General features: G+C 34.4%; 1 protein-coding gene across 2 annotated transcripts in view; it reads left to right on the forward strand.

Annotated features, from left to right (window-relative positions):
• Positions 1-1,947: 1,947 nt before the first annotated feature.
• LOC111418340 (discs large 1) overlaps positions 1,948-26,521 on the forward strand; it is a 439,942-nt gene continuing 415,368 nt past the window's right edge. Inside the window, exon 1 of one of the 2 annotated variants that reach the window (XM_071194892.1) lies at positions 1,948-2,233. In XM_071194892.1, the coding sequence (XP_071050993.1) occupies positions 2,215-2,233 (19 nt within the window). In that variant the 5' untranslated portion in view covers positions 1,948-2,214. Of the gene's footprint in view, positions 2,234-13,604; positions 13,693-26,521 lie in introns of those variants that run through there. The other variant, XM_071194889.1, reaches the window with a different exon arrangement.

Raw genomic sequence — 26,521 nt, forward strand, 5'->3', positions numbered from 1 at the left:
GTAACGCAAAATATTTAAGTCTTATAGATGTTGTACGAGCTTACTGGCAAATTGGAATGACTGAGCGTGCAAGTAAATATGCAGCTTTTATAACTCATCGAGGAGTATTTGAACCAGTAACTTTGCCATTCGGACTTCAATCCGCTCCATTTTCTTTTCAAAGATTAATGGATAAAATTTTGGAAGGTTATAACGAATTTGCCGAACCTTATTTAGATGATATAGCAATACATTCAATGACATGGAAAGATCATTTGAAACATTTGCGACTTGTGTTTACAGCTATGCATAAGGCAGGTCTTACAATAAAGGCAAAGAAATGTGAGTGGGGAAAAGCTCAAGTTGTTTATCTAGGACATAAAATAGGACAAGGTTATAGAACTCCATCTGAAGCAAAAGTAGCTGCAATAAAAGAATTTCGACGACCGGTAACAAAAAAAGATATTAGAATCTTTTTAGGGATAACTGGATATTATAACCATTACATACCAAATTATGCAGAAATTGTTAGTCCTTTAACAGACGCTTTACGAAAAGGAGCCAAAAACAAGGTTGAATGGGATGAACAGAAGGAAAACGCATTTAATAATTTAAAACAAGAATTAACTAGTAGTAAAGTGTTAAAAGCTCCCAATTATAAAAGAAAATTTATAGTACAAACTGATTGTTCAAAACGAGGAATGGGAGTTACTTTATCCCAACGTGATGACGACAATAAAGAATACCCTATACTGTACTTAAGCAAAAAGCTAACTGAGAGAGAACAAGCTTACAGTGCAAGTGAGTTAGAATGTGCTGCATTAGTTTGGGCAGTGAATAAATTAAAACCGTATCTATATTTAACTCATTTTATTATTGAAACAGATCATTGTCCTCTGACTTGGTTAAAACAAATGAGTAATAAAAACGCTAGACTATTAAGATGGGCGCTTTCTTTACAAACGTTAGATTTTACGGTAGTTTATAAGCCTGGAAAAATGTGTGGCAACGTCGATTCGTTATCTCGTTATAATGTTGAGATGTAAGAGTTATTGTTTTGTGACTTAAATATTAGACGAATTTATCATGTTATTATTTGCCCAATGTTTTAATTAAGAGACCATAAAACCTTGAGTTGGGCAAATGCTTACTTGTGATGAGAATCAGCCTATTGGATGTCAGAAAAGTAGATTTCTACCATCAAAAGGCTGATTTCACCGGGCGCAAGTTGTTGTGAATCAAAATATTAAAAAAAAAACTAATTATAAAAAGTGGGATACGACTACTGTATTTTTATAATAAAAAAAAATGATTAACGAAAAATATAAATAATATGAAAAAGTCAATATAAGATTGTAATTAATAAAATTGTTAATAAACATTATCATATTGAAGAAATCGTATAATTTTCTGATAATTAACATCGACGAGAAAAAGAGTCTTAATAGTATACTGTTCTAGTTTTACACTTGCACTGCCTTAGCGCTGAATAACAAATAAAATTAGAACTAAAACTATACCTAAAACTAGAATCATTTGGGTTTAGCCGCACGTCTCTAAAGACAGCTAAACCTGAATGATTCTAGTTCTTGGTCTAGTGTTAATTCTACTATTAGTTCAATAAAAATATACAACAATTTAGCTCTCGGCTTTAGCCGTGCGTCTTCAGACCTAGTGTCTATGGAAATATATTTTTGTATATTTTGTGTCTTAAGTGAAATTCACTATATAAATTTAATGATTAATTTCTTTTTTAGATTATCCAAAAAGAATCCTGCATCCTAAAAAAACCCTCTCAACTATGCAACCACAGATGTCGCGTTTATTAACGTGGGAAGCTCCGAACGATGTCTATGGTATCGTAGAGCAGCGTGACGTCGCGACGTCGTCGTCGAATCGACCAATACGCTGCGACGTCCGTCGCGGCGCCATATTGACCGGCGCCGAAGAACGTCTGCGGTGCACGTTCGGTCGGTTCCGGGACACGCGACCGTCGCCGCCGTTTTGCATCGCGTTTTGCCGCGGCCTTCCGGTTCCTAATCACCTTCACGAAATCAACGACGACGACGCCTTTCGGCGCCAACTTTGATTTTAACCACCACGAAAATCTAAATAATAACGAATCGTCGCAGTCTCTTCGTTTGCGGTGAACTTTGTTGTTGACATTCTTGTTGTTCGGTGCTTTGACCGGAGCTTTCAGGGGGTGAACATTTTTATCGGTGTCAACGAGGAGAGATGCCGGTTCGTAAACAAGGTAAATACGATTTTGTTTCGATCACTTTTTACGTCGGTGTCGATTTAAATCTCGAATCGAACCTGTCGTCCATATCAATGGATTTGGCGTTTTCCACGTGGTCGCGTGTTACCTACAACTGGGGGCGGGTATTTTGGTGGGGGTAAAAGCTGCATGACATGATCTAGTGACACACAAAATACGCTTTTTGGGTGTATTTACATCTTATTTTTCGTGTTTATAGTTATTTATGCAATATTTAATTCTTGTTATTGTTTTAGATCGATTCTTCTTTGTAATGTTTGATATCAAAGTTTTTATTTATCTATTTTTTTCGGTAAAGATGGACGGAAATAAGTAGGATTGCGATAATTCTAGGTAAAAATAGAGTCGGAATTGATCTCGTGCCAGATATTAGTAATAAGTCGTGATTTTCTTAGTTTCTTAGCTTCTTATACTAGAAATTTTTAAACTTTATTCCAACATAGGTGCTTTTCAATACATTTAGCGTTACCCACAAATATTACAAGTTATAATTTGATTAAACTGTATTTATATATACATCTATATATAATTGCACCAATTAAAGCGTTATATACCATATATGTATTTATACAGCCATATCGTGGTTATCATTTAGACTGTCCTAAATGTATTTTTAATTATGGGTTATGTTGTGAGCAGAGGATTGTTGGAAACGCATTTGGCATCAGAAGGAATTAGTTACCATAATATGACAAAATAATGTTGTGATAATTAACTAATAAATAAATAATGAACGAATACATTTCCAAGTCTACTAATTCTTCTGGAATTAGCGAGCAATATTTCCTGAATAGTTCTGATCAAAACATCATAGCTTCCTTAGCGTTGTAGGTTTATCTGCAAATATTTCATGCTTTCAGAAATGAAAATTGAAATAATTTACTTGGAATGTAGTTTCCTTATCTTACACTTGTTCAGGTGCAGTTTGGACCTTTTCTTGTTGTCCCTCGCTGCCGCTGCCAGTTGCTTGAGGGGATGTGGATGTAAAAATGGTACAGACTGCGCCAGTTATCTTGTCCGGGTCGGATTCTCTGCTCCTCTATTCCTTAATTGAAATTGAATCATGTATAACCAAGTATAATCGGTAATTTAGACCTTATAGGATTTTTACAAACATTTCTAAATGGGAAAATTTGTCTTAGGGTTGGATTGAGCTGGGATTAAGTAAGGTTAAGGTGGGTTGTTCATATTCCCTTCATGTAACCAAGTGGACCGGGACACTTGGTTGGGGTTGGGTTGAGTTTGGTTGGGGTTGAGTAAGGTTAAATTGATAATTGGGTGAAGGATGGGCCTCAACTAAAAAGAGGAGCTCTAGACTGGTACACCGATGCTTCAAAGACAGTTAGATCCGGAGTAATCATGGGCATCAGTGGACCAAATAGCCACATTAAACTGCCCCTCAGCTTGGACATAACCATTTTTCAAGCAGAAGGTCTTGCTATAATTTTCTGCACCGCTTTGAACATACAAAAGGGACAGAAAGGTGCATCCATAAACATTTTCACTGACAGTCGGGCCGCCTTAAAGGCAATTCAGGCGTACACGTGTGACTCCGCATTGATCAAAGAGAACTTAAGAGAACTTACTAGGGGCAATGATGTTACTCTATGGTGGGTTCCAGGTCACAACAACATTGAGGGCAATGAGATGACGGACAAGCTGGCCAGAGAGGCAGCGAATACGTCCTTGGACCCAACCTGATTGTGGACTACAAAAAAGCCATCTAAAACAAATAATCAACAGTTTAGAGGCCACAAAGGTAGCCTTACACTGGAAAGAACTTCCAGGTCACAGACAAGCGAAGAGTATAATAATTCCGTCGCAAAACAAAATCAAACAGGTTTTATTTCTCAGCAATGGGGTTCTAAGGACGCTCTCAGGTTACCTGACCGGCCATGCGCCCCTAAAATACCACTTCTTCCACATTGGACAAGCTGAATATCAAACTTGTCGACTTTGCAACGATGAGTCAGAAACCGTTGAACATATACTGTGTAATTGCGTCGCCAGAGGCCGTCTAAGACACCAAATTTTTGGTAAAGCTCTCTTGACACCTACCGACATAAAGGTACAAGCCCTCGTGGCAATACTAAGGTTCATCAAGGATCTACATTTGCCCTAAACTTTTGGAGGACTAAAGTTACAATAGATCTTATAGGTCGCGATAACGAGAGGGGCTGCTCCCCTCAGCCTTACAGCAACATTTTTAATTGTTATTTTAATTTTTCTTTATTCAAAAACGTAGCCTTATTACATTTAAATCGTCCACAATAAAAAAAAATGTTTACATACTTAATACTTTGTATTTTTTCATAATATTCACTTGTTGCATAGATCTCATGTTGCAACAATTTTCCCTTCATTATGTTTTCGAACTTCTCAGTGTTCAAAGCTTTTAATTTTGGTGAGAGTACATTGTACAGTTTAACTGATTGATAATGGAAGTTATTTTGTGACTTTGAAACTCTATATAGTGGTAGTGCGTTCTTGGGTACGTGTTCTTTTTCTGTATGTATGTAATTCAAACAGGATAGAATAAAACATGATGGTATTGTTAGTATCTTTAGTGCCATGAAAATCGTTCGACATCTCTCATTTGGACCCAATTTTGCAAGTATTCTAACGGCTTTTTTTTGGGCTTAAAGATGACCTCAATATCGTTTGAAGCACCCCATGTAAGAATACCATATGTTGCTATACTGTGAAAGTATGCAAAGCATTTAATAATAATAAAAAGGTTAAATTGGGTTGTTCATACTCAACCAAGTCGATCGGGACACTTGGTTACACGAAGGGAATTGCTTTTGGCAATCTAAATGATTAATTGTGTACAGGTTGGCCAAATTAGCGTGCAAAGTACTACAATACAGACTTATTGTGTGGTGGGGGTTGTTCGAAAATGTTGGCAAGCAAATGCCAATAATTTTAAAATGGCTGTACGAAATTTAATAAGCTTGGTAATGTTGAAAACAGCTTTTATTGGACTACAAATCCTTTTGTGGTGATTGTAATTTGGTATGTCGCCACTAGAGAGCATTTTTCGATATTACAATAGAAATTGTGAGTTTTCTTAGAAAAGTTAAATCTATTGGTATTACTTTTTGTTTCATGCAAAAATGGCAAAATGAAGCCTAAACAAGCTAGTGAAAGCCGCGCCTCGGTATCATGTTTCTAACCTAAAATATCGGTGAAAAATGTTCATGGTTTTGATCAGTTGGGCAATCACTTGCCGATTTAGTTAGAAGATGTGGCATTGGAAACATGGCAAAATTTGTTCTTACAACTGGACAGTTGTTCAGCACATTTTAATATAAATAAGCGATTGTCTCTAAACTCAGTGTTTCAATAGCGATGGATCGGAAAAAGGAAGTCTAGTTCCATGGCCAGCCAGATACTCACATTTAATGGTGTTTCAAACTTAACCTACAACCATACAAGACATGGAAAATACGATTTGGAATGTCACTCACAACCTACCAAGAGCAGAAATTTAAGGCGCAGTTTTTTCCACGCAAGAGAGGCTCCAGCAATGGATAGAACGTGATAGACGGCAATTTAAGTATTTAAGGAGGCATTAAACAAATTTTTAGAAGTCCGAGATAATTTCTTTATGGCAATTAGTAGCAGTTAGTTTTGCAATTATCATCAGTTTAAAATTATGTTTATTTTTTTCAATATGCCAAAATGTTGCTTCTAAATGCATTGAAAAACAATAGAATGAAGAATGCTCTCAAAGTGAGGTGAAGTATCTTCTAAATTAAGACACATAAAAAAAACTGATTGAAATTCATTGATTTTTCTCATAAAATCTTCTTACACCGATATTTTAGGTTAGGAACATGATATTGAGGGACGGTTTTCTTCTTCTTAAAATGCCCACTTTAGTTATAAATTTTTTTAATGCAAGTAGTTTCCCGGATACAGTACTTTGCACACTTATTTGGCCACCCTGTACATTAACGAAGCCCTCACCTTTCTCTATCTTAAAAATTTAGCATCTACGATTCTGATTTTATTATGTTTTTCCATTCCTTGAACTCTTGTTTTAAAAATGAGTTTGCAGTCGAAAGTTCGACTTTAGAAATAAAGAACAATAAATGAAACTAATTACATCGTAGATTCACCAAGCTGGAATTATTACAATCTCCCTGTTTAAAATGATTAAACATGATTCTTTTCTGCATAAAATCATTAATCTTGTCGTATGAGTTTGCATAATCGTTTCTTAAACTTTACAAAATCGTTCTGTTGAATTAAGTTCATTTATGACTAATAGCGATCTATATCAGTGTAAAACTAAATTTGTTTTTCTACAGATTGCTACAAAGTAGTTTTTGCCATTTTTACACCAACATTTTTAAAGTAATTTATGTGTTACGCCAGTCTAAATCTAATCGACATAAATTGTAAATGGTGTCAGATTTTATCCTCCCCTTTAAACGAGCGTAGTCAAAGCATCAATGTGAAAGGGTATTTTCATTTTATGCAAACTGGTGTAGACTTTTTTGCAACCGATTTTAATCCATTTTGAATGAATGACGATAAAACCCTTAAAATAGGAATGGAAGGGAAACGTACGGTGTAAATTAACCTCTAACCGTTATTTACACATATCGCCAACCGTTCGTAGCAAATTTGCGGAAATTAAGTTCCGATTCGGTGTTCGGCTAACTCAATTTGAATACATCGAAGTGAATACATCGCGTTGTATTCTAATTGGCAAAGAGCTGAAGTCCATCGTAACTATTATAATGTCATAATTATTATGCATTCTGAAATCTTTTTCTGACACTTGTACAAATATGATTAGATACTTTTATTAGATAAAAAAATGACATTTGATGACGTTTTAATTGTTATGCAGCGCTAGATTGTTGTATATATTTATTGAACTAAAAATAGAACTCACACTATACTTAGAACTAGAATCATTGGGGATTAGCCGTCTTTAGAGACGTGCGGCTAAACCCAAATGATTCTAGTTCTAGGTATGGTGTTAGTTCTACGTAGTAACAGTGTTAGTGTAAAACTAGAACTAACACTACACCGAGAGAAATGGATTGTACTAGCTATGCATTAAAAATATACTATAAGGTAATGTAAATTTAATACGTTAGTGACAGCGAGACGAGATTGTACTGAAGCATATAAATATAATGAATATAATACAATATAATTTTCTATAATACGATTCATACAATCCATTTCTCTCAGTGTAGACCTCGAAGAAAGTTTCGGGTTTAGCCGTGCGTCTGGAGAAATTTAGTTTTACACTGATATAGATTATTATTAGTCATAATGAACTCAATTCAACAGAACGATTTTGGAAAGTTTAGGAAACGATTATGCAAATTCATACGACAAGATTAATGATTTTATGCAGAAAAGAACCATCTTTAATCCTTTTAAACAGGCAAGATTGTAATAATTCCAGCTGGTGAAGCTACGATATAATTAGTTTCATTTATTGTCCTTTATTTCTAAAGTCGAACTTTCCACTGCAAACTCATTTTTGAAACTAGAGTTCAAGGAATAAAACATAATAAAATCAGAATAGTAGATGCTAAATTTGTAAGATAGAGAAAGCTGAGGGCTTCGCTAATGTACACCTGTACAATTAATTATTTAGATTGTCAAAAGCAATTCCCTTTGTGTCAGCAAGTGTCCTGATTGACTTGGTTGAATATGAACAACCCAATTTAACCTTACTACCCAACCCCAACTCAACCCAACCCTAACCAAGTGTCCCGGTCCACTTGGTTACATGAAGGGAATATGAACAACCCAACTTAACCTGACTTAATCCCAGCCCAATCCAATCCTAAGACAAATTTTCCTCATTTAGAAATGTTTGTATAAATCCTATAAGGTCTAAATTAGCGATTAGACTTGGTTATACATGATTCAATTTCAATTAAAGAATATAGGAGCAAAGAATCTCACCCGAACAAGATAACTGACGCAGTCTGTACCATGTTTACGTCGACAAGCAACTAGCAGCGACAGCGAGGTCCAAACTGCACCTGAACAAGTGTAAGATAAGGAAACTACATTTCAAGCAAGAAGCCAATTTTTAATTATTTCAATTTTCATTTCTAAAAGCATGAAATATTTACAACGCTAAGGATTGTCATTTATTTTGTCATATTATGGCAACTAATTCCTTTTGATGCCAAACGCGTTATTAACATAACTTTTCTCCATAAATGTTCAATAGGATTCATATCCTGGATATGAACTATGAGACTGTGGTGTTGTTTTTAGTTGTTTTGAAGTATTGTACAATAACCATTCCTTCATAAGGTATAATGTATCTTCGGGATCATCGTCTTGTTGGAACCACAACATTCGCCTTCCGCTCTTGTGGAAATCCGGCTTACGCGTTAATGAAAAATCATAGTTTCCTCACTTGTACTGTAATATACTAAAACAATTAGTACTGCGAAGGTAACAATGTTTAAAACATTTACTTTACTAACGTCAAAATATGATTTCTTAGTCAATTGTTTTTCATAGCCACGATGGATTTTTATTCGGCGAATAACATTTTAAATGTCAGGAATTGTGATGGGTTGTTATTACAAAATCTTTTTGTTCACTCTATATAATTAATAATAATTTCCTGAAAAGCGGCCTGAGATACAGTATAAGCCTGCAAAATATTAAACTCCTAACTTAATTAATAACTGAGCTACAGAAGACGGGAGCTGAGCTGAAGGACCCTGTATATATTTTAACTAAAAGCAGAACTAACACTAGACCAAGAACTGGAATCATTCGGTTTTAGCCGTCTTTAGAGACGTGCATAAAAATAAACACTATACCTAGAACTAGAATCATTTGGGTTTAGCCGCACGTCTCTAAAGACGGCTAAACCCGAATGATTCTAGCTCTTGGTCTAGTGTTAATTTTACTTTTAGTTCAATAAAAATAAACACTATACCTAGAACTAGAATCATGTGGGTTTAGCCGCACATCTCTAAAGACGGCTAAACCCGAATGATTCTAGTTCTAGGTATAGTGTTAGTTCTACATAGTAACAGTGCTATTGTAAAACTAGAACCAACACTAGACCTACAACTAGAAAGTTTCGGGTTTAGCCATGCGTCTGAAGACGCACGGCTAAACCCGAATGTTTCCAGTTCTAGGTCTAGTGTTAGTTCCAGTTTTATTTGTTATGCAGCGCTCGATTGTTGTTTATTTTTATTGAACTAAAAGTAAAACTAACACTAGACCAAGAGCTAGAATCATTCGGCTTTAGCCGTGTTATGAGACGCACGGCTAAACCCGAATATTTCTAGTTGTAGGTCTAATATTAGTTCTAGTGACAGTACAAGTGTAAAACTAGAACTAACACTATACCTAGAACTAGAATCATTCGGTTTTAGCCGTCTTTAGAGACGTGCAGCTAAACGCAAATGATTCTAGTTCTAGGTATAGTGTTAGGTCTACGTAGCAACAGTGTTAGTGTAAAACTAGAAATAACACTATACCTAGAGCTAGAATCATTCGGGTTTAGCCGTCTTTAGAGATGTGCGGCTAAACCCAAATGATTCTAGTTCTAGCTATAGTGTTAGTTCTACATAGTAACAGTGCTATTGTAAAACTAGAACCAACACTAGACCTACAACTAGAAAGTTTCGGGTTTAGCCATGCGTCTTCAGACGCAATGTTTCCAGTTCTAGGTCTAGTGTTAGTTCTACTTTTATTTGTTATGCAGCGCTAGATTGTTTATTTTTATTGAATTAAAAGTAAAACTAACACTAGACCAAGAGCTAGAATCATTCGGCTTTAGCCGTCTTATGAGACGCACGGCTAAACCCGAATGTTTCTAGTTCTAGGTCTAATGTTAGTCTAGTGACAGTACAAGTGTAAAACTAGAACTAACACTATACCTAGAACTAGAATCATTCGGTTTTAGCCGTCTTTAGAAACGTGCAGCTAAACGCAAATGATTCTAGTTCTAGGTATAGTGTTAGGTCTACGTAGCAACAGTGTTAGTGTAAAACTAGAAATAACACTATACCTAGAGCTAGAATCATTCGGGTTTAGCCGTCTTTAGAGATGTGCGGCTAAACCCAAATGATTCTAGTTCTAGGTATAGTGTTAGTTCTACATAGTAACAGTGCTATTGTAAAACTAGAACCAACACTAGACCTACAACTAGAAAGTTTCGGGTTTAGCCATGCGTCTTCAGACGCAATGTTTCCAGTTCTAGGTCTAGTGTTAGTTCTACTTTTATTTGTTATGCAGCGCTAGATTGTTTATTTTTATTGAACTAAAAGTAAAACTAACACTAGACCAAGAGCTAGAATCATTCGGCTTTAGCCGTCTTATGAGACGCACGGCTAAACCCGAATGTTTCTAGTTCTAGGTCTAATGTTAGTCTAGTGACAGTACAAGTGTAAAACTAGAACTAACACTATACCTAGAACTAGAATCATTCGGTTTTAGCCGTCTTTAGAAACGTGCAGCTAAACGCAAATGATTCTAGTTCTAGGTATAGTGTTAGGTCTACGTAGCAACAGTGTTAGTGTAAAACTAGAAATAACACTATACCTAGAGCTAGAATCATTCGGGTTTAGCCGTCTTTAGAGATGTGCGGCTAAACCCAAATGATTCTAGTTCTAGGTATAGTGTTAGTTCTACATAGTAACAGTGCTATTGTAAAACTAGAACCAACACTAGACCTACAACTAAAAAGTTTCGGGTTTAGCCATGCGTCTGAAGACGCACGGCTAAACCCGAATGTTTTCAGTTCTAGGTCTAGTGTTAGTTCTAGTTTTATTTGTTATGCAGCGCTAGATTGTTGTTTATTTTTATTGAACTAAATGTAAAACTAACACTAGACCAAGAGCTAGAATCATTCGGCTTTAGCCGTCTTATGAGACGCACGGCTAAACCCGAATGTTTCTAGTTCTAGGTCTAATGTTAGTCTAGTGACAGTGCAAGTGTAAAACTAGAACTAACACTATACCTAGAACTAGAATCATTCGGTTTTAGCCGTCTTTAGAAACGTGCAGCTAAACGCAAATGATTCTAGTTCTAGGTATAGTGTTAGGTCTACGTAGCAACAGTGTTAGTGTAAAACTAGAAATAACACTATACCTAGAGCTAGAATCATTCGGGTTTAGCCGTCTTTAGAGATGTGCGGCTAAACCCAAATGATTCTAGTTCTAGGTATAGTGTTAGTTCTACATAGTAACAGTGTTATTGTAAAACTAGAACCAACACTAGACCTACAACTAAAAAGTTTCGGGTTTAGCCATGCGTCTGAAGACGCACGGCTAAACCCGAATGTTTCCAGTTCTAGGTCTAGTGTTAGTTCTAGTTTTATTTGTTATGCAGCGCTAGATTGTTGTTTATTTTTATTGAACTAAATGTAAAACTAACACTAGACCAAGAGCTAGAATCATTCGGCTTTATCCGTCTTATGAGACGCACGGCTAAACCCGAATGTTTCTAGTTCTAGGTCTAATGTTAGTCTAGTGACAGTACAAGTGTAAAACTAGAACTAACACTATACCTAGAACTAGTTATTATAGTGTTAGTTCTACATAGTAACAGTGCTAGTGCAAAACTAGATTGAACCTCTAATTGACTCTCTATGAAACCTGATATAGCTAAATATACTTTATGTGTTTGTTTCGGGTTTTGAATAAAAACGTTCAACCGGTTTAATGGAAATTTCGTTTAAAGCTTATGTACAGCTTTGCTAAACTCGAAGTAAAGAGACGATCCTCGTATTTCATTAATTTTAGAGAGGAGATAATAACTCATTGAAGCAATGATAAGGATAAGCTAATACAAGTTGAGTGCCTTAAATAAACAGCAAAATAAGAAACAGAAAATGTGATCTCATAATACCATTACATACGAGCTTATTATTTTTTGCTATTACCCAGTTAAAATTGTTGAGTTTACGTTCCCACGGAATATTTTAACCACGGAAAAATAATTCCCAGAATCCCTCTTTACGTTATGCAAAGATGTTATAAAGTTGGCGAAAATGTTATTCACCTGCACGTATTCGAGGATTTCCCAAATGGAAAACTCATCCAGGATTTTCGACTGCTTCAAAACTAGACCACCAGGTCGATTCGACAACGCGTCTTCGGCGGTCCATATACCCAGTCTACGGTTCTCTCCCCTTATCTCGGGCAACATCCTGCCCGTTGAAAGTAGGGCGCACATCCATTGTACCGAGGGGGATTACCGCGCTCCCCGCATCGTATAGATGGCGCGCGCGAAACAAAAGGCCCATTTTCTGTGAAAATCCGCTTTTTCGATGTGCAAAAAAGTTTTCATCGCGCAATATAACCGATTTAACGGGTTCCGTTGTATTTTCGAACGTAAATTGGCTAAAGAGACTAGGCGAAGGTGGGGTTATTTGATGTGGTTATCCGGTCAATTTACTTTCTCGGATAGACATAAGCTAAGAACAGGCAACGTGTTGCTTCTTTGAAATTCTGAAATGGTAGTCGTACACTTCACGAGACTCGAACGAGCTTTGTACACGTATAGTGCATGGTAGAAGTAATGTAACGATCACTTAAGCGTGGTGCTTGAGTGGATGTTTGTGTTACTCGTACAAAAAGATTCTTTTTTTCTTTAATTTAAATTTAAATAAAACTTTAGAAAATAAAAAAACTAAGTATAAATAAAATAAGTTTCAAATTTTATTGAAAAGAAAAATGTAGAATCAAAAAATTTTTTCTGCATCCGGGATATGTAAAACGCAAATAGAGAAAATAAGCTTTGCAGAAAAAGCTCACGTACAGCTTTTTTTTTATGGGCCGGTTCATAATGGTCGTTTCGTAATGGACCAGAAGATTCTCTTTGAAGGGGAATCGTTAACGTGGCCATATCTATGGTTGGTTCGGAGGTTTCCGAGCTTTTTGAACGCTTTTTTGCTTAACGGGTTATTGCTCAATCGGTCTTAAATGGGGCCAACCCTATCCAGACTAAACTTTAACGGAACCCCGGTTTGCTGAACTGAACTCAGGGGGGAAAACGCTCAATTACAGTGGGTGTTAACTTCTGTTTTAGCACCAAAGGGTCGTTTTTATGCTTACAGCTTTAGTAATAAAACAATGTTTTAAAGGAATGGACATAAATGTAGATAAATTTTATTACCCAAAAATATTCAAATTTGACAATTTTATAACGTGTTTTCGCCTTGTCTTTTTTTTTGTTCGCCACGTGGTTCTCGTTAGGGCGCAAGACTGACATCGATCCCCTCCCCCGCTCGCACAGAAGGGCGCCGGTGGAGGAAAGCGCTTATTTTCGACCCCTTGCGCGCGAAGGGTAGTATTCGGTAGCCGGGCAGGTTTGCACCTGTGTGTGTCGCCGGTGTGGTGCAATGTTCCACGAGTTCATACACGATCCTCATCATCACCATTTGTACTCGTGCGATCGCTTCTACAGAGTGACAGGTAGTGTTGCCACCGCTACAATCCGTTTTACCTTCCTTGTCTGTGGATGTTTTCGCCTTTTCCCCATTCTGACGTCACCTTTGCTGTTTTGGAACGCCTCCAATCCATCCATCCGTCTCCGACACATAAACTTGAAACATTTTTTCTGGTTATGATCAACCTTGCGATTAAAATAGTTTATAAAAATATTGATTAATGAAAGCATTATTTATTAATAACTTATTAAGTTTTTATATCAACATAAAATGGTACTGGTATGTTTTATAGTTTAATAATTGGGAATTTGAAGCTTGTTTTGTTCATGGTCATAAAGAGCTTAAATTATTCGTATTAAATTGGCTACCTTTTAAATCTCTAGTACTATTAACATATACATTAAATAACGTAAACAATATAATTACAATTATTTTTTCATTCCAAATCTACCAGTGTCCATTGTTGATTAAAGCTTTCAATGATTGTTAGCAGATATACATAAATCTATCTCCTATATGGAGATTTCAAATACTTTCTGATACACCTTGTATTAAAAAAAAGTAGCTATGAAAAAAGAAAAACAATCTGGTGGAGCGCTACGAGCACGTATTTGCAATCAAGCTGCGTAGGCTGGATTCTCGTCACTCTGGAGCAATATTTTTCCGCAGGTTAAATTAGTTTTTTATCCTAGACTTATTTTTGATTTGCTATGAAAGAGTTCCAGAAAAAAACCTCATCAAATCATCATTATGTAACTTTGGATTAAGTTTACTCTCCCAAATAGAAACTGTTTTCTGGAATACCTTAAACAGTTCATGAAAATTAATAATAAATGGAAATAAATCAGTATTTTTTTGGTAAGTTTTTGTCCGCATATATTTTTGACAAGTTTGAGGATTATTTGAGATTGTTCTGGGAAACCCCGAAAGCGTGGAACAAAAAATATCCTGTTGTCAAAATACGTTAAAGTTACGCGTTCTCTAGATACGGGATTATTTATTTTACGACGCGGACTAAAGTTGAACAACATTTTTTCATCTTTTGAAATTTACTACCCATAAAGTGGCGTAATAATTTAACACGATAAACACCAAAACTAGCGTTTTTCAATAAGTTTATTACTTTTAATTAAAACGTGTGTGTTAGATATTTTATTTTTTGAAGCCGTTGAAATTTACCTATTGATATTTGTCTGTTCACGTTTGATCGAACCAGTTTAACGATGTTTGAGTATTGAAATAAGAGAGGAAAAATAGTATGTTACGCCCAACTAACCAATCACGAGGCGATTTAAAATGTATTGGTTCAGCCAATTTCTTGCAATTTCATGCTATTTTTCAACGAAAGTACGTCTTTCCACGCCTTTAGAGTTACTATAGATTTCAGTATTCTGAATAAAATTTATAAGAGGAATTTCGTATAACTCGCAATATGTGAATGCAGTAACCATAGTTACGAAACTACTATGTACTTTCACTGTACTACATAAAATGCAACATAACTTAATAGTATAGGCATTGATTAGTTTTGCAAAGGAAAAGGTGTCGTCCTTATGATAACTTTGACTTTTAACTTTCAGTCTGAAGACTACGGTTAAACCCGAGTGACTCTAGTTCTAGGTATAGTGTTAGTTCTAGTTTTACACCAGTGCTGTTATTATGTAGAACTAACACTATACCTAGAATCATTTGGGTTTAGCCAAATGAGTCTTCAGAGTGTTAGTTCTAGTTTTAATTGTTATGCAGCGCTAGATTGTTGTATATTTCTATTGATCTAAAAGTAGGGCTAACACTAGACCAAGAAATGTAAGTTCTAGTGACAGTGCAAGTGGAAAACTAGAACTAACACCATACCTAGAACTAGAATCATTCGGGTTTAGCCGTCTTTACAGACGTGCGGCTAAACCCAAATGATTCTAGTTCTAGGTATAGTGTTCTAGTTTTACACTAGCACTGTTACTATGTACAACTAACGGCTAAACCCAAATGATTCTAGTTCTAGGTATAGTGTTAGTTCTAATTTTCCGCATGCACTGTCACTAGAACAAGCATTAAACCCAGAACTAGAAACATTCGGGATTAGCCGTGCGTCTCATAAGACGGCTAAACCCAAATGATTCTAGGTCTAGGTATAGTGTTAGTTGTACATAGTAACAGTGCTAGTGTAAAACTAGAACACTATACCTAGAACTAGAATCATTTGGGTTTAGCCGTCTTATGAGACGCACGGCTAATCCCGAATGTTTCTAGTTCTGGGTTTAATGCTTGTTCTAGTGACAGTGCATGCGGAAAATTAGAACTAACACTATACCTAGAACTAGAATCATTTGGGTTTAGCCGTCTTTATAGACGTGCGGCTAAACCCAAATGATTCTAGTTCTAGGTATAGTGTTAGTTCTACATAACAGCGCTGGTGTAAAACTAGAACTTTCTAGTTCTAGGTCTAGTGTTAGTTCTAGTTTTAATTATATAAAAAAGAAAATAAAAACTTCTTACTTGCCAAAATGTTTTAATTTATACGGGACTAGTTTCGAGCCATTAAGCTCATCCTCAGCCGAATCTAATTAAAAAAGAAAATCATACAAAATCCCATATAAATCAACTTACTGTCAAAATCACTATTAAAACAGGAAAATATTTGAAAAATTTGCTAAATCCTTACACTATATGAATAAAATGTTTACTATTTATAATTAAAATTAAACGACATATCAAACGCACAAACAAGAGTTAAAATCTAGTGACAAGTTGAAAGAGAAGGAAATGGCCCGAAGAAAACATCTGTTTAAATAACAAGTTCGCAAATATTAAACCAATAACAAACACAAAAAACGAGACTTCGAAATATATTACTTATATGTATGGTTTGAATTTAAATTTATACAAATATGCGAATAGAGGTTTATAATAATTACTTTGTAGTTGGTCATTATATTTATTAATTTCCATCAATTCTAATAAATCCATTCTGTATCCCTTATCACAATTATGTATTAATTCCGCATTTTCATAGTCAAAATTATGTCCTGTATCTAATTGTTCATTTGAACATTGTTCATGAACATTTTAATGTTCATTTAACCGATTAGAAAGTTTTCTTCCCGTTTGTCCGACATAAATAGATTTAAATTCTGTACATTTTATCGAGTAGACGCCGCATTTATCATGCTTTCTATTATAAGTGCCGATATTAAGAAAATTAGAACTAAAACTAGAAACTTTCGGGTTTTGCAGTGCGTCTTTTAAGAAAAGGTTTGACGTTTCGGATGCCATGTTGCAACTTTCTTCAGAAAACTGGTTGGAAGAAGTGTCACTTCGAACCAGTTTCTGAAGAAGGTTGCCGAAACGTCAAACCTTTTCTTAAAAGACGCACGGCAAAACCCGAAAGTTTCTAGTGTTAGTTCTAGTTTTAGTTCTAATTTTAGTTCAATTAACTCCGGCCGTGAAAGCCTTCGTACTTATAGATATTATATTTATTAAAGATTCTTTTGCTTAAAAAGGTAACTGGGTTGTATGGGATGGGTTTATATATTTTGTTTATGTTTTCAGTTTTGGGTTTTAGTGTTAGTTCTAGTTTTACACCAGCGCTGTTATTATGTAGAACTAACACTATACCTAGAACTAGAATCATTTGGGTTTAGCCGCACGTCTCCAAAGACGACTAAACCCGAATGATTCTAGTTCTAGGTATAGTGTTAGTTCTAGTTTTTACACTAGCACTGTCACTAGAGCTTACATTAAACCTAGAACTAGAATCATTTGGGTAACAGTGCTAGTGTAAAACTAGAACTAACACTATACCTAGAACCAGAATCATTCGGGATTCGGATTTGGGCCGTCTTTGGAGACGTGCGGCTAAACCCAAATGATTCTAGTTCTAGGTATAGTGTTAGTTCTAGTTTTTACACTAGCACTGTCACTAGAGCTTACATTTCTTAATCTAGTGTTAGTTCTACTTTTAGATCAATAAAAATAGGTATAATGTTAGTTCTAGTTTTCCACTTGCACTGTCACTAGAACAAACATTAAACCTAGAACTAGAATCATTTGGGTTTAGCCGCACGTCTCTAAAGACGGCTAAACCCAAATGATTCTGGTTCTAGGTATAGTGTTAGTTCTAGTTTTTACACTAGCACTGTCACTAGAGCTTACATTTCTTGATCTAGTGTTAGTTCTACTTTTAGATCAATAAAAATAGATATAGTGTCAGTTCTAGTTTTACACTTGCACTGTCACTAGAATTAACATGAGACCTAGAACTAGAAACATTTGGGTTTAGCCGTCCGTCTTTTAAAACGGCTAAACCCGAATGATTCTAGTTCTTGGTCCAGCTCTGCATAACAATTAAAACTAGAACTAACACTAGAAGTAGAATCATTTGGGTTTAGTCGCACGCCTCTAAAGACGGCTAATCCAGAATGTTTCTAGTTTGAGGTGTAGTGTTAGTTCTAGTTTTAGTGCAATAAAAATATGCAACAAAGTGATATTTTATTCTAACTAGCGCTACCTATCATTTTCCTTCTAGATCTAGATCTAGTGTTAGTTCCAGTGCTAGTGTTAGTCTAGTTTTATTTGTTATTCAGCGCTAGATTGTTGTATATTTTTATTGCGCTGCAACGGACACTGCGTTCTCCGTATTGATCCGTTATATCGAGGTTTTACTGTAATGTCATATTATATTAACATGTTGCATTTTATGTGAGACAAAGTAAGTACGCCCTGGTTTCTATGGAGATACTACCTATATTTTAGAATATTGCATCTTAAGTGAAATTCACTGTATTATAAACTATAAGTATATTTATATTAATATTCGAGCATTTATGGTTGGTTAACGTCAAATGAATTTATCGCTCGTTCTTGAAACATCGCTGACCTTAATTGTCCAAGATAAGCTGGATCAGATTAACCGGGCTTCTATGAAAGGGATGAAGTGTTTTGTATTTAGAAAGTACTCTGCATAAAATATGATTTTAAATTATTAAATTTGTGTTGAAGTGCTTCAAAAGCTCTAAAATATTTTAATAAACGTCAATAGCGGAAATTAACAATAAATATTACACTAAAATAAATTCAATAGGATCGTATCCTTTGATTATATATAATATGGATCCGAGATAGACATAGAAGCGTACTGCCATATAATGGGTGTACTGATAGAAGTGAGATAGATATAGAAGCGTACTGACATATAATATATCTATCTTTGTTACACTTTCACATTATCGCTTTCCATCTGCGTTTATTCACCTTGAGCAACATTTTTGTTAGTAGATATATTCAGTTAGCTCAATCCATATTATATATAATCAAAGATCGTATCTAACAATTTTCGCTTTTTTTTCTCTATTCTGTGTATCAAAGCTTTGATGACAGATGAGATTTTATATGTCAAATATGACGTTGATAGATGATGCGGAATATATTGAGAAAGATTAAGATTTTGAGCCAGGCCACGATGTTAAAGGATGATTACTTATTCTTAAGTTAATATCAAAAAAGTTAAAAGAACTTAAAGAGTTTGAACAGTTTATAAAAATTCTAAAAGTATAATTTATTAATATTAAATATTAATAAATAATAAAATTATTAATATAATAAAATAATTTATTTATTATAATAATTTTATTATTATAATTATATTAATAATTATAATAATTAAAAGGAGAAGACTTAGTATGCAACTTCTTATTAGCAATGCCAAGATCTTTAGATACAGTGTGATTATTTTGAAAAATATACCAGCAAATGAATTAAAATTGGATATGGCAATAGGAAAATTAAAAGCACAAGTAGAGAAGAGAAAAATAAAATATGGTGACGTGGAAGGAAAAACTGAAAATGAGAAACCCAGCATTATAGTAATGGATGGAATAGAGGACGTGGTAATTTTAGAGGAAAAGATCAAAGAGGATATAGAAATGGGTCCGAAGGAGGCAGAAACAATCAAGAAAAAGATAAGAGAGGTAATTATGGAGAAACTTCAGCATAACAGCAGTCAGGTATATGCTTTATGAGTGATACCATGGAAAAGAGGAATGTTAATAGCAATAAGTTAGTATTTTATGTTGATTCAGGTTGTACCAATCATTTAGTTAAGAATAAGAGTTATTTTTCGGATTTACTAATGTTAAAAACACCAATAAAAATAGCCGATCAAACGGGACAGAGTTGGTCTATTTTTAACTTGAAATAGTAACAGCATCCTTTAACATCGTGATCTTGTCGTTGAAGGAAAATATAAAGAACAATATTTAGCGATGTTGATAGATTCCTCAGAAAATTTTGAGATAGTGGTCGGTAGATGAGAGGCTCATACAGCGTTGTGCAATAACAAGAATTATGTTAGAGAGTATCAGAGACAACGTGACAGATAAACGATATTGATAAGATGAGGAATGATGATAGAGATGTTGTGAGATATTGAGAACGATGTTGATAGATGAAGGGAAAGTTTTTAAAAGCCACCAGGAGATTGTTGAGTGATGTTGAGGAAGTACTCAGAAATAAAATATTATATTCTAAATATACCTTTCAATTATCTATTTTTTCCTTATAAAAAAATAACCTCAACTTTCCAATTACTTTTTTGAAAATTTAATTCCGTAATGTGTTCTCGTAACTTTAATACAACCCGTAGAACCGTTTTTAATTTTGTTTTACGATCCGGTGTGTCGCCTCGGAGCATAAACGTTAATCCGCGTTACCCTGAGTATTTTTATCTACCTCCGATTCTATTAATCCTATAATTGACGAGCGGTACTAACCTAAACAGTCTGGCGCAAACACGGTAATGTTTGATTGTTGGAAGTATGGAGTTGGAAAAGTTCTAGGTTGAAATAGCAAAGTTTACTAGCTCAATCTGTTAATTACTCACCCCGTCGGGGGGCGTAGAGATGAATTTACGCGCGTAAATTCATTTTGTTTACGCGAGGTGTGAAATCGTTTTAAAAATTTAAATAACATCTTTTTTTATTCGTTGGAAAATCTCGGAGCGTTAAATGTGAAAAATCGAACTTACCGCCGAGTTGTATAGTAGCTTGCAATTTTCCCGTAGGAAATCTGCACGCCCATATTAACCTGGAAGTCACATTAATATTAATAACTTTTTCTCCTAACGGAATGATCCCAGTCAAAACCGTGTGTAAAAAGAAACATTCACCTGGATTGCTTGTAATAAAACAAAACGAAAATTAAATTAAATTTTTCAGATTTTTATTAAATGGAATGAGTTGTTTTATTTACTCAATACACTCATTCTATCAAAAGAACAAGTAAAGATGATTGTAGTGTATTGTAATAAATGTTATTTGGGTTGAAATAACATTTCAACGCAAATAACACGTTTTTGGAAAGTAAATATAAATAAATACAGAACAAGGATGAAAGAGTAATAGAAGATGAAGAAAATGAAACAGAAGTAGAATTTCCAGATGAAAAGTCAAGTAAATGGTTAGATAACATATATACAAATTAAAGGAAAGTCAAAATTCCTTCCAAATTTAACGACTATGAACTGTATACTGCGTACTGTTACTGTACAGGTAATCCATTGACATACAATGAAACTGTCAATTTAGGAGAAACATGGAAACTACGGTTACGTGGCACTTGGATACCAGCTGATCTACCCAATGGAGAAAACGCAATAGATATTCGACGGGTACTTAGGACCAAACAAGATGGAACGAGAAAAACTTGGTTAATGGCAAAAGGATTTCAGAAGGAGTGCTATGAAAATGTGTACAGTCCTGTGGCACGTATTCCAACAATAAGATTATTGTTATATTATCCTATTATCCCTGCAGCATTCCTAAATGAGTATTTGGATAAACAGCCTACATCAAAATTCCTGAAGGAGTTGAAAACAAGAAAGGAAACAAGGAAAATGCAACAACATTTTTGAATAAACATCAGTGGTTGAGCTATCGCAATTCGAAAATTTTGCGATACCTACAACATTCAAAGGATTTCCAGTAGTGATGGCACGGATAGTGATTTTGCGAAAATCCGGATACCGGATATTCGGCATCCTCTTTGGCCGGATATCCGTTTATCCGATTATCCAGTATATCCATCCGGCCATTATGGTTATAACTTCTGGTGCATTTCTGAAGTGATACCCTACATTGCCAAGTTATTGCGATATTTGAATAAAAATGAAATTAATAAAAAAATCTGATGAAATATGTCAACTTATTTGGATCCAAGATACAAAATAAACTTTTTTGATGCTAATTTAACTCACGAACCTCTATGAAGAATTTTATAACGAATTTTGAAAGTTATCGATGAAAATTGCAATTTTATCAAAACTTCAAATATTGTTTTCTCAAAAACTAAGTTATTTTTCAAAACGTGTTGGTTCATTGGAAAGAAGACACTCTTATTAACACTTTGATAAATTTTCATACTCATATTCCAAGAAATGGATTTTATACGAATTTTTAAAACTTAATCGACGAAAATTGCAAAGTTCGAAAATATTGTCGATTATTTCTCAAGAACTAAAAGTGATTTTTCAAAACGGCTGTTTGCATTAAAAAGAGGACACTTTAATTAATAATTGGTGGTATTTCCACAAAGATCCTTCAAGAAATAAATTTTATAGCGAATTTTGAAAGTTATCGATGAAAATTGCAACATCGAAAATTTTTTCAAAACTTCAAATATTGTTTTCTCAAAAACTAAAAGTTATTTTTCAAAACGTGTTGGTCCATTGGAAAGAGGACACTCTTATTAACACTTTGGGACATTTTCATACTCATATTCCAAGAACTAGTTTTTATACTAATTTTTAAAACTTAATCGGCGAAAATTGCAAAATTCGAAAAAATTGTTGATCATTTCAAAAATTTATTTCTCAAGAACTGAAAGTAATTTTTCAAAACGGCTTGTTACATCAAAAAGAGGATACTTTAATTAATAATTGGTGATATTTCCACAGGGATCCTTCAAGAAATGAATTTTATAGCGAATTTTGAAAGTTATCGATGAAAATTGCAACATCGAAAATCTTGTCAAAACTTCATATATTGTTTTCTCAAAAACTAACAGTTATTTTTTAAAACGGGTTGGTTCATTGGAAAGAAGACACTTTTATTAACACTTTGGGAAATTTTCATACTCATATTCCAAGAACTGGTTTTTATACGAATTTTTAAAATTTAATCGGCGAAAATTGCAAAATTCGAAAAGATTGTCGTTTATTTCAAAAATTTATTTCTCAAGAACTGAAAGTGATTTTTCGAAATGGTTTTTTGCATTAAAAAAAGGATACTTTAATTAATAATCGAAAGTGATAACAACGACAGTTCTGTTAGTAATTAATGTGATGATGAGTTATAAGCGAAGAGAAGAAAACGAGAGGAAACTGCAACGAGAGATTTTATATATATTTGATATTTGGTAACTATCCGGTATCCGGATTATATACCTGTTATAAAAGCATTACAGGTACAATAATATATTATGGAAGTAATCCAATAGTGCGGTCTACAAGAAAGCTCTAGTTGCATTATCTACAGCAAAAGAGGAATACATTGTATGTGCTACTACAACTTGCGACTTGATGTATTTGCAAAGTGTATTAAAAGACGTGAAACGAAAGCTTTGTTTAAATGTAAATTCAAAATGTTCAGGAACTGTACCAAATTAATTTAATTTTTTTATGCAAGTTAATTAGTGCTACCAAAATAACTTGAGAAGGAGCGTCAGCATTAAATAGATGGCGTTACCGTAGCATGTCGGTAAGGTAGTTACGTAATAACTGTTAAGGCACAGAATTGAGAATAACTACTACAGTTATTCTGTGGTTGGGGTTGGGTGCGGTGATCGGTGATTGGTAAGGTTATGTATGGCATTATACTTATGTTAATGTGGATGATTGTAACTAGAATAAGTAAATAAACAGTAAGAAGATACCGATTGAGATTTTATTATCATAAACGATAACCTAGCATTGTCACTAGAAATAACATTAAACCTAGAAATAATTTTAGTCCAATGAAGAATATACAATAAGCTAACGCTGAATAACAACTAATGTAAGGTTTGGCGTTAGAATTAACACTAGCACTGTTACCATGTAGAACTAACACTATACCTAGAACTAGAATCATTTGGGTTTAGCCGCACGTCTCTAAAGACGGCTAAACCCGAATGATTCTAGTTCTAGGTATAGTGTTAGTCCTAGTTTTACACTTGCACTGTCACTAGAACTAACACCACACCTAGAACTAGAATCATTTACAACTAATGTAAGGTTTAGCGTTAGAACTAACACTAGACTTAAAATTAGAAAGTTTCGGGTTTCTCGAAACTTTCTAATTCTAGGTGTAGTATTAGTTCTAGTTTTACACTAGCACTGATACTATGTAGAACTAACATTATACCTAGTACTAGTATCATTTGGGTTTAGCCGCACGTCTCTAAAGACGGCTAAACCCAAATGATTCTAGTTCTAGGTATGGTGTTAGTTCTAGTTTTCTACTTGCACTATCACTAGAACTAACACTAGACCTAGAACTAGAAACATTCGGGTGTAGCTGTGAGTCTCATAAGACGACTTTAGTTTATTATTATTTTTATTATTTAATGATTTTCTTTCCATTTTGTTTGATATAAATAAAATTCGTTTTCGCACTTTAAATGGATTTTTTTTAATTATTTCTCTACCGGTTTCGCTATTTGTTATAGCATCATAAGGAGAATACGTCAAAGATTACAAAAGCATTTTACTAAAGAAGTTATTGGGCATTTCTTTTTGTGTTTACACTTTTAAATTACACTGAAAGTTTTGTAAAGTTTTGATTTGAGAGGATTAAATTTTGGGAAGCGTTGTGGCGTCATGTACCTCGCTGCCAAAGTTGTTTTTGACTTTAGTTTACTTCAATAAAAATATGCATCATAGTGATATTTTATTCTAACTAGCGCTACCTACCAGCCGTCTTAAGAGAGGTACGGCTAAGCCTGAATGTTTCTAGTTCTAGATCTAGTGTTAGTTCAATAAAAATATACAAAAATCTAACGCTGAATAGCAACTAAAACTAAAAGTACCGTCCTTGATTTATACACTGTATAAACAACTCGGGGAATAACCCGAGTTTATGTATAAACATGGGATAGAGCAACTTGGGGAATAACACGAATTGTATGACTAAAAAGTATACATCTGGTGGTTTTACTGTATTAATGAATATGTTTTAAAACTACATTTCTAAAAAGTATAATAATATCGATAAATAGTGTTAGAGTTTTTAACCTCACGCTTGACCGGATTGCAACCGGGAGTAATTGGAAAAGCTGGTTATCGCCTTGAAAACGAGTGGTGGCGCTAACGACCTGTGACCCGTTGAAGCGTTTTTCCTCCAACACGGATACCACCACAAAATCGTCCTTTGATGTTCGATCAGATACTGGACGTTTATTTTTAGAAAGCTATCACTAAACCTATTTTACCTCCGGAGGTTTTACTCCGATGGGTAAATTGTAAACGGTACAAAAACAATTTATTCGACAACCACAAATTTAATTAATTAAATTTCCAACAAAATTCGAAACTTTATATTCACAAAATCACAGCGAAAATGAAAAATTAAAATCGATTTCAACGCATTTAGAATCGAGAAGTTGCAATAACATGCAAATTAGATTGGGTACTTTGTTAAATCGCTTGCTTATATATCAGGCGTTTTAATATTCAACAAGAGAAGACTTTTTTGGTTAATTTTTTTATGTTAAGTATAAAATGTAGGACTATTTCCCTCGCTGGTTAAGGTGTAATTTAAGGCTCCATAATATAGTTTCTTTGTGCGGTTGAAAAAGAACCCGGGACAATTAAAACTTGGCCACGACGTAATCGTGTTAAAGTTGGGTTTTAACTTTAAAGCTGCTCGGTAAACACAACGTAGAAAAGCTGTTCGTAGGTGGGTTTCTTCGCCACCGCGATTGTTATCTAACGCTGCGTCGAGCTTTTGCGAACTTATGGGCCATCGATTTCGCGGACCGGACGCGGTAAAGTATATCTCCGTGAGCTTTATGTCCAGCTTGCAGTATCCCCAACCGTAGATTGGATGGGATTACGCCGTTACGTCCGGTAAATTATGGAATTTAAAGAAATTATTACACATTAGGGGTTGTTATTAAATTTTTATTAAATAAAAATTGTAGTTAGAAATTAAAAAAAAAATTGTAACAGCAAATTTTATAGATAGCACAAAATTAATTTTTATTTAAATTTTATTTACTCAACATATGAGTAAATATGTTATTTTCAAATTTCCAATTCCCCTGAATTTAATCAAACTAAAATAAACCATTAGAATATCGTTTTGTCGGGTTTTCGTGTGCGCATTCAGAAAGCTCAAGCACTCACGCCACCGATGCGTATCAAAGTTCGAAAATGTAATTTTCTCGTCTTTGCTGACCTACAAAGGAAATTTTCTTCGGGCCATATCAAAAGACGTCCTAACTCAATTTCTCTTTCTATAACATCAAAAAAATACAAAAAATAGGATAACACACTTACTAAGACTTCTTAAAGTTTTCTTTTTATTCTATTATTTTTTTTCTTGGGTTTTAAATTGTTTTCATCATTTTTAACATTTCCACATTAAGACACCGGAAATAATCTTGGCGGTGCCGTTTCATATCGAAATTTTTATCGTCTCAGTCTCGAGAGGGGCGACATTCGATCTTACCAATCGTGTTTCCATTGGGAAATAACATTATCCGATCGATATTCCTTCGGGATACAATATATAGTGATATCTTTTTCGTATCGTTGCAAATTCTGAAAGATGCGAGAACGTTAAGAGACGACACAGGGGAGAACTCTCTTAGTTAACTTTTTT

The sequence above is a fragment of the Onthophagus taurus genome, chromosome 3, assembly GCF_036711975.1.
Source record: "Onthophagus taurus isolate NC chromosome 3, IU_Otau_3.0, whole genome shotgun sequence".
NCBI classification, from domain to species: domain Eukaryota; kingdom Metazoa; phylum Arthropoda; class Insecta; order Coleoptera; family Scarabaeidae; genus Onthophagus; species Onthophagus taurus.